General features: G+C 42.1%; 1 protein-coding gene across 1 annotated transcript; it reads right to left on the bottom strand.

Moving 5' to 3' along the window:
- Positions 1-3,791: 3,791 nt before the first annotated feature.
- LOC119943930 (olfactory receptor 4C11-like) lies at positions 3,792-4,754 on the bottom strand. Its single transcript, XM_038765139.1, has one exon. The coding sequence runs from the start codon at positions 4,731-4,733 to the stop codon at positions 3,792-3,794; it is 942 nt and encodes a 313-aa protein (XP_038621067.1). The 5' UTR covers positions 4,734-4,754.
- Positions 4,755-9,938: the final 5,184 nt, after the last annotated feature.

Here is a 9,938-nt window from a genome sequence, read left to right as displayed (position 1 = left end):
GTTTATTGTATGGTATTTGTTATCTTATATGTCAGGCACTGATCTAAGCATTGGAAAGATACAAGATATTCAGGTGAACACAGTCCCTGTCCCAACAGGGCTCACAGATATATTCCCCATTTTACAGATGAGGTAACTGAGGCACAGAAAAGTGAAGTGACTTGTCCAAGGTCATCTGGGAATAGAACCCAGGTCCCCTGATTCATAGGCTCATGCTCTTTCCAGGTTGTTGTTCTACTTAGAGATTACTGATCCAGACAGAGCCCCAGATATCTGAACCCAACAAAATCAGAACTTCTATCAGCACAGATGGACAGAGCATAAGCCTGGTGCAGAAAAAGGATTGTTGTTCAGGATGATCTAGTGATCTCTCAAAAAACATGTTTTTGTAGGAATTTGCATTAACTGAGTTTACCAGAGACTGAATTTCAGTTTTTGACATTGCTGATGAATTTGACAATGGACCATTAGTTAATTCCCATCAACAATGCATCATTCCACAAATGGTAGAGTAATTATTCAGATAATTGGCCAGGAAAATCCAGCCCTAAATGTCCTGCTTTTCCTCTCAAATGATGTTTGGGGTACTGATTTAACACTTTGCCAAACCCAAGGTGAAATAGAGAACAGTCACTTGGTGGATTCAAGCCGTTCAAAACAAAGCAATCCACTTTTCTAACCATGTACCTGAGCACTTCAGACAAAACCTAAGTTTGGAGGGTTCCCATCTGAATTATCTCGATAACTGTGTAGACCTCTCTGAATATTACAAGAGAATTTATCTCTGACCTGACAACATCAATTTAGTTTGGTATGGTTATACATGGAAAATTCAAAGTCACATTTACTAAACTCCCCACACTTCTCAAAAGAGTTTGTGATTTTGCACAAACCATTCAGTAATCAATAACAATATTAACTGAGCATCTAGAAATGTATGAATTATATTACTAAGCTCAGGAAGAAGACATAGATAATATCAGACTCTGACCCTGCCTCTCAAAAGCCTTGGAATCTAAACAAAGGAGTTAATGTATCTTAGTGTCTGTCTCTCCCTGTAGACAGTGAACTTCCCGTGGGCAAGAATTATGTCTACCAATGCTTTTGCACTGTACTTTCCCAAGTGCTTAGAACAATGCTCTGCCTACCAGAAGCATTCAGTAAATGTCAGTGGTTGATTTATTGATAGACACAGATGGAAAAAATGAAAAACCAAGACCAACAGCAAAAGATTACTTTTCATGCCTCATCATCTCACCACTCCTCTCTGAGCCACCCAGTCCCAAATGCCACAGTCTTTCCAATATTCTCTATGTTGAAAAGACAAAAATCGTTCCTAGGGGAGAGGAGGGAGAGGAGAACAACCAGCATTGTCTAGTGGAAAGAGCATGAGCCTGGGAGTCAGAAGGACCTGAATTCTAATGCTGCCTCCACCAGTTGTCTGCTATGTGATTTGGGGTAAGTTGCTACACTTCTTTGTGTTTTAGTTCTCTCAGATGTATAATGGATATTAAGACTATGAGCCCCATGTGGGGTGTAGGGCGTGGACTGTGTCCAACCTGATTAGCTGGGATCTACCCTAGCTCTTAGTACAGTGCCTGGCACATAGCAAGCACTTAACAAAGACCATATGAAAAAAGAAGAACCTTGGTATCTAGCTGAAGAGTGGCAGGTCCCTGGACTACCCCTATGAACCCAGGAATTTTGGTAGTGGGGGAGTGCCAAGCCCCCTGTGGAAAAGCAATTTGAAAGACAAAATGTCACTGTAATGCAATTGATTTTCTCAAATAAATTTGAGTCTGGCTTATGCTGCCCTATTGCCCAATGTAAATATAATAGTTCTCCTAGTTGCCTATTATAATGATCATATAGTGTCAGAGCATCAAGGAACCCACCTACTAACATCTCAGTCCCAGCAGAGAATGAATTGGAAAGAAGCAGTCATCCATTGAATGACATGATTCTCTTCTCATGGAACAAGTCTGAAAGAGAAGCAGTGTGGCCTAGTGGAAGACCCCATGCCTGAGAGTCAGAGAACCTGGGTTCCAATCTTGGCTCCATCAATCCCTGCTATGTGAACTTGAGCAAGTCACTCAACTTCTCTGGGCCTCTGTTATCTCATCCGCTAAACGGGGATTGAGACTCTGAGGCCTGTGTGGAACAGGGACTATGTCCAACCCAACTATCTTCTATCTACTCAGGTGCTTATTATTGTGTCTGGAAGGTAGTAACCACGTAACAAATACTATAAGTTTTTTTTTAATCTTTCAACTAAGGAGAAACAAGTCTATGAAGGAGAAACAGGTGAGAAAGAATGATGTGGAAAGACAATATTACAGCATGTGGTGATGGTGATACAAATGAGCAGTTTCCCCTGACAAATCCAGGTTGAGACGTGACAAATAATGATTTTGGTAGCTTCAGAAATCAGGAAAATCCCCGAAGGTTGGACTCAGTTCCATGGCTGACAACTTCTTCAGAAGAGCAAGAGTGGGAAGAGGAGGACGATTTTAGCACATAAGCAAACAGATTGGGTTTTGAGAATGGTAAGCACATTTAGAAGAACTAACATGTCAAAAAGATGATGGACATTTTAAGCCCTACTTAAAAATTCTGGGTTCTTTTCAACACTGCTTATGAGGAGTCAGGACTTGTCAGAGACCCAAGTTGGGGGAACCTGAAAGTCCAGCCCCAAAGAGTTGTGCAGCTGGATAATACCACAGCTGAAAATCCACCAGTCCCCTTCCCTTCCCTCAGTACCTATGTTCAAGGTCATGAATGGAAATGATAATTTTTATTTTAAAACCAACAAACAATTTTTCATGAACAAACCACAAAAGTGGCATTTGTCGCATTCTAGATTAATGACCCCATCCTATCTGATAGTAACTTCCACCAGGAATCAACCCCACCATCGCAGAATCATAAAGGTCTACAGGCAGAAGAAATACTGGAGAAGAATTGTAGAAGAACAACCTGGAGAAGCAGCGTGGCTCAGTGGAAAGAGCACGGGCTTTGGAGTCAGAGGTCATGGGTTCAAATCTCAGCTCCGCCAATTTTCAGCTGTGTAACTTTGGGCAAGTCACTTCACTTCTCTGGGCCTCAGTGACCTCATCTGGAAAATGGGGATTAAGACTGCAAGCCCCTCTGGGACAATCTGATCACCTGGCAACCTCCGCAGCACTTAGAACAGTGCTTTGCACATAGTAAGTGCTTAATAAATGCAATTATTATTATTACCAAAAATTATTTCACATCCATCTCAACCCACATCCAACAGATGCCCAAAGTGAAAGGTAGTTTTACCTGGAAAACATCGGCCCCATTTCCCACCTACACAGGTTAGTCCAGATAAGCCTAGCGATCTCACAAACTGTCCCTTTGAAGATGTCCCAGGAGGTCATTCCTGGGTCAAAACATTTGGAGAAAGAATTGGAGCATAGAACCCACATGACAGGTAACACTTCTTTCCATGGCATATTCATTCCAAATCCACTCAAACATTGGCAAAAGTTAAGTCAAACCAGTTTCACTTGGAACCATCAGTTTCATTTGGATTCACCATTCTATGCAAAGGTTTCTAAGTCATGGTCTTTCTACCACTTCAGGAAACCATTATTTATGTTTAATTTTGAATCTGTTCGATGACATTTTTTAATGATAAAGTTACTGGTGGAAACATACATGCAGGAGCACCAAAAGGGCCCCTTCTCTAACCCCTTCTTCAATCTGTTCCCTTCCTGAAGCTCCCTCCCCCTTTCAAACACACCAAGGCACACCTCTTCCCATCTTCAAAATCTTCCTAATAACTCCCCAGGAATCAATTTTCGGCTCCATAACTTTCCCATCTCAGTTTTCACCTCTGCAGTCCTCAGAGTGTAGATCAAAGAGTTTAACAAGGAAGTAACGATCGTATAAAAGACTAACACATATTTATCCACAGAGAAGGTGGTCTGGGGCTGGGTGTATATGAATATACAGGGACCAAAGCATAAGGTGGCCACAAGAATGTGGGAGCTGCAGGTGGAGAGGGCTTTATGTCTTCCTTCAACCCCCTTAGACCTCAGAGAGTACAAGATGACCACATAGGATGCCATAAGCACTACAAAACACGAGGTACAGATGACCGCACTGTTGGAAATGAACAGCAGGTTCACCAAGTGAGTGTCAGAGCAGGCGAGTTTCATCAAGTGTTGCACATCACAGAAATAATGATTGATCACATTGGGACCACAGAATGATAGGATCAGGGTAAGGAAAAGCTGGGAGGAAGAATGCAAGAAAGCCCCTACCCAGACTAAGTCCACCAGAATGCCACACAGATGCTGATTCATGATGGTGGTGTAGAGGAGGGGCTTGCAGATGGCCATGTACCAGTCATAGGCCATCAGAATGAGGAACAGGATTCCCATGCAGCCAAAGAAATAAACTGCAAAGAGTTGTGTTATGCAGCCCCCAAAAGTGATGGCCTTCTTGTCTGAAAGAGAGTCTACAATCAGTTTGGGGGCCATGCTAGAGAATAGACAGGCATCTGAAAATGACAAATAGGTCAGGAAATAATACATAGGGGATTCAAGAGTCGGGCTAGTCTTGATGGTCACCACAATGAGGAAGTTTCCAAACAGGGTAGCCAAGTAAAATATCAAGAAAACAGCAAAGATGACCTTCTGCTTCTCTGGATCCTGGGTCGGTCCCAATAGAACAAATTCTGTAACATTGTTTGGGATAGCCATGAGGTCAGTGTCCACGGAGCACTCCTGGTGAAAACTGGTGTTCCTACAAAAAGTAAGAAACAAATTCTCATGAGCTCTACCTTGTGGCTGAGGCAGGATTTTATTCCAGCAAACAGGGACTGGTTCTCCACTATCCCGGAGAGATGGTGAACCTGAAGAGAACAGCATGGTCATGACTTTGAAAAGTGAAAGTGTTTCCTTGAGAATGTTTTTATTTTCATTCCAATCTGACTTTTCCACTGGAGAGTGTTTGGAGATAATAATAATAATGATAATGTTGGTATCTGTTAAGCACTCATTATGGGCCAAGCACTGTTCTAAGTGCTGGGGTGGATACAAGGTAATCAGGTATGTCATCATCATCATCATCAATTGTATTTATTCAGTGCTTACTGTGTGCAGAGCACTGTACTAAGCGCTTGGGAAGTACAAGTTGACAACATATAGAGACAGTCCCTACCCAACAGTGGGCTCACAGTCTAAAAGGGGGAGACAGAGAACAAAACCAAACATACTAACAAAATAAAATTAATGTCCCACCTAGGGATCACAGTCTTCATCCCCATTTTACAGATGAGGTAACCCAGGGAAGTGAAGTGACTAGCCCAAGCTCACACAGCTAACAAGGGGTGGAGCTGGGATCAGAACCCATGATCTCCGACTCCCAAGTCTGGGCTCTTTCCACTGAGCCAAGACTTACCTGAGACATAAATCTAGTTATAGACATGACTAAATCCGCAGGCCACGGGTACAATCTCTTCTACACCTGCAGATCTGTTCCTTGGCAAATTGATTCATGTTCTTCTCTCAGTTCACACCATTCTTGAGACTTTATTCATGCCTCCCCCCCCCCCCATTTCAATTTATGACTAATGAGCATGGCTTAATGGTTAGAGCTTGGGCCTGGGCATTAGAAGGACCTAGGCGTTAATCCCAGTTCTGCCAAGTATCTGCTGTGTGACCTTGGTCAAGTCATTCAACTTCTCTGTGTCTCAGTTACCTCATCTATAAACTGGGGATGAAGACTGTGAGCCCCATATGGGACATGGACTGTGTCCAACCTAATTAGCTTGTATCTACCCCAGCACTTACTATAGTGCCTGGCATTCCGTAAGCACTTAAATATCATTTGAAAAAAACAGTAAGAAGGGTCTAACCCTGGCTTCACCACATACCTGCTGTATGACCTTGGGCAAGTCATTTAACTTCTCTTTGCCTCAGTTCCCTTATCTGCAAAATGAGGACTTAATACCTGTTCTCTCTCCTATTTAGACTCTGAGCCTCATGTGGGACCTGATTAGCTTATATCTACCTCAGCACTTAGTACAGTACTTAGCACACAGTAAGCATTTAACAAATACCACAGTTGTTATTATCATTATTATTGTTACTATCATCATTATTTTTAAGGCCACCTGTCTACTTGCTTTGTTTTATTGTTTGTCTCCCCCTTCTAGACTGTGAGCCCGTTGTTGGGTAGGGACCGTCTCTTTATGTTGCCAACTTGTACTACCCAAGCGCTTAGTGCAGTGCTCTGCACACAGTAAGTGCTCAATAAATATGATCGAATTAATGAATGAAGGCAGAAGAATGGATGAGATGAATGACCTGCAGAGATTTTTCATATTTTGATTCTATAACTCTACAACTTATTCTTCAGTAGTATAGCTACTGAACACATTTTGATCATTCATTCATTCATTCATTCAATTGTATTTATTGAGCACTTACTGTGTGCAGAGTGCTGCACTAAGCTCTTGAGAAGTACAGGTTGGCAACATATAGAGACGGTCCCTCCCCAATAGTGGGCTCACAGTCTAGAAGGGGGAGACAGACAACAAAATTAAACATATTAACAAGATAAAATAAACAGAATAAATATGTACAAATAAAATAAATGAACAGACTAATAAATACATACAAACACATATACATATATACAGGTGCTGTGGGGAGGGGAAGGAGGTAAGTCAGGGGGATGGGGAGTGGGAGGAGGGGGAGAGGAAGGACAGGGCTCAGTCTGGGAAGGCCTCCTGCAGGAGGTGAGCTCTCAGTAGGGCTTTGAGCTCTCAGTAGGGCTTTGAGCTCTCAGTAGGGCTTTGATCAATTTGCATTTGTATAATTATATCATTATCTGAATTGGTATTTCCCCACCCATTCTGCTTGGGAACTTCTCTTAATTTCCCAGATTGCCATTCATCACCCAAACTGTTTACAGTACCTGTACTGAAAGAGCCCAAAAAGAACCGAAGGAGAAGAGCTTATCAAAACTGAGTTCAGAAAGAGTTTCAAATGTGCTCTACTTATAAAATGAAAAGAAACAAAAAAATAGACAACCTGGAAAACTGACTTAGGGAAGTAAGATCAGATCAGCAATATCCCTAATGTAGAATTCTGTTTCCATTATTAACACCAAAGGAGGCTTAGAAATATAGTGTTAAGATTGCCTTCCTTGGCATCCATCCTTACGGTTACATTTCCCTCTAATGAAAACATATCATGGATCCATTAATGATTGTTCTAATCAATCAATAGAACTTTATTTAGTGAGTACTTACTTTGTAGAGAGTCTGTACTGAGCACTTGGGAGAGTGCAATCGAGTTAGTAGACACAATCTCTGCCCTCAAGGAGTTTGCAATCTATTGGGGGAGACTGACACTAAAATAAATTACAAGTGGGGGAAGCAAACCTCTCAGGGTCACACCTTGAGAGTTTCCAGTACTCTACCTGTCTCGACCATGGGAGCGAGAGTCCAGCAGAGGTACATCCATTCCATTTCTAGTCTAGACAGTGGCTAGCGATTGGAAGGCAAACTGCTACAAGTCAAAACTCACCTGTGCTGGGCAGCAGTGACATGGGAGACAGTCGAGGGTGGAGACCCAGGTTTAAAGCGAGGAAGGAGGCAATGGTAAACTGCTTCCATATTTTTACCAAGAAAACTTTATGGATACACTATCAGAATGATGGCAGATGGAGGTGGGGTGTTCTGGGAGAGATGTGTCCATGGCGTTGCTATGGGTCAGACATGAATCGGCAGCATAAGACAGCAACAACAGGGGGAAGCCACACAGCTTGAAGACATGCATGTGATTGGTCAGATACACAAGAAGGAATATCCAAGTGCTTGGGTAAATGTGGAAGTGCTGAAGTGGCTGTTGGTGGAGAAGTAGGTTGAGGAGGTGAGAGATTCATCAGGGAAGGCCTCCTGGAGGAGAGATTTCAGATCTTTGAAGATGGGAAGAGCAGTGACATGCAGTATACGAAAGGGGAGTGAGTTCTAGCCAAAAGGGAGATCATTAGCAAAATATCAGCAGTGAGAAGCATGCACAATCTTAATCCTTCTTGAGCTTTCAAATACTCTGACTTTCCCTCTAATAATAATGATGGCATTTGTTAAGTGCTTGTTAACTGTTCTAAGTGCTGGAGAAGATAGAAGTTGATCAGATCAAATACAGTCCCTGTCCCACATGGAGCTCACAGTCTAAGTATGTGGGAGGAAAGGTTTGACTCCTCAAATTACAGATAAGGAAACTGAGGCACAGAAAAGTTAAGTGAGTTGACCGAGGTCAAACAGCAGAGCTGAGATTAGAACCCAGGTCCTCTGTCTCCCAGGACTGTGCTCTTTCCACTAGGTCACGTTGCTCCTCTGCTTCTCTAATAACGAGTAAACTCCTATCACCCATCATTTTTCTGGAACTTTCTGATTGCTTTTGGTACTTTCTGCCTGCACAACATTCCTTTAGTAACAAATTCCATATCCTTACAGCTGTTCTGTGCAGTTTCTCTTTTAAGAGCAATGGATCATGCCTAAAATATTCTTCCACTGTTTCAATTCCACCATGCTCTCTACAGTTTAAAACCTCTGAATGATACAAAATGGGATTATAGATAAGAGTTCCAAATCTTACCTTAGACTCTGTCCTCGCCAGTCTCCATGCACAAGAAACCCATGCAAGAAATATTCAGCAGTCAGACAAATAAAAATTCAGGATGGTTTCCCAATTCTTGGTGTGAAATAATAGAGAGAAGAAAAGAAAATTTCTGCTCTGAGAAGCAGCATGGCCTAGAGGAAAGAGCTCCAGGCCTGAGAGCCAAAAGGGTCCTGGGTTTAATTTTGATTCCACCAGTTGTCTGCTCTGTGACTTTGGGCAAGTCACACAACTCCTCTGTACCTCAGTTTCAATCAATCAACTCTATTCATTTGTTCATTGTATTCAATTGCATTTATTGAGCACTTACTGTGTGCACAGCACTGTACTAAGAACTTGGAAAATATAAATGAGCAATGAAGTACAGTATAGCAAGCACTGTATTAAACACTTGGGAGAGTACAATACAACAGAATTAACAGACATGTTCCCTAACCATAACAAGCTCATCTATTAAATGGGGATTCAATACCTGTGCTCTCTCCTACATAAACTATCTGAGCCTCATGTGGGATTGGTACTGTGTCATTGGTACTGTGTCTGATTTGATTCTCTTCTATCTCTTCTAGTGCTTAATACAATGTTTGGCACATAGAAAGTACTTAACAAATACCACCGGTATTATTGTTATTCTTATTGGTGGTGGTGGCAAAAAGCCCTCTCAGTAACTAGTCCTTTGCCACCTTGGAGAGGCTTGTAGATGGTGACATAGCGATCATAACCCATGGCCACCAGGATGAATATCTCGGCACTGCCGAAGAAGTGAGCACCAAAGAGCTGGACCATGCAGGAGTTGTAGGAGATAGTTTTTCTTTCTACCAATAGGTCCGCTATCATCTTAGGAGCAATTGTGGAGGTGAAGCAGAGGTCCATGATGGACAAGGAACTGAGGAAAACATACATAGGCTGCTGACTGAGATGGTTACTTCTAATGGTGATAAGGATAAGAAGATTGCCCAACAAGATGGCTAGGTAACAGAGTAAGAACAGCACAAAACAAGTTACCTTCCCCTCTTGGCATGGGAACAGAACCCTGAAGACAAACTCAGTGATGTTGTTTGAATTCTCCATCAGGACGACCAAGGTGATGAGTATAGAGCAGATGGATTTTTACCTGAATCAACCAAATTGAGAAATATCAAGTATTACTAATTTTGAAGCACTAGCTCAGAACACAGGTACTCGCTCTGAACAGAAATGGAGGGACTTATGTACTATTAAGAATTCATTAAAATATAATGATAATGATGATCATGATGATTGTGAAGGTAGTGA

The sequence above is a fragment of the Tachyglossus aculeatus genome, chromosome 22 (assembly GCF_015852505.1).
Source record: "Tachyglossus aculeatus isolate mTacAcu1 chromosome 22, mTacAcu1.pri, whole genome shotgun sequence".
NCBI classification, from domain to species: domain Eukaryota; kingdom Metazoa; phylum Chordata; class Mammalia; order Monotremata; family Tachyglossidae; genus Tachyglossus; species Tachyglossus aculeatus.
The sequence above is the reverse complement of the archived record's forward strand: the minus strand, read 5'-3'. Positions and strand labels throughout refer to the sequence as shown.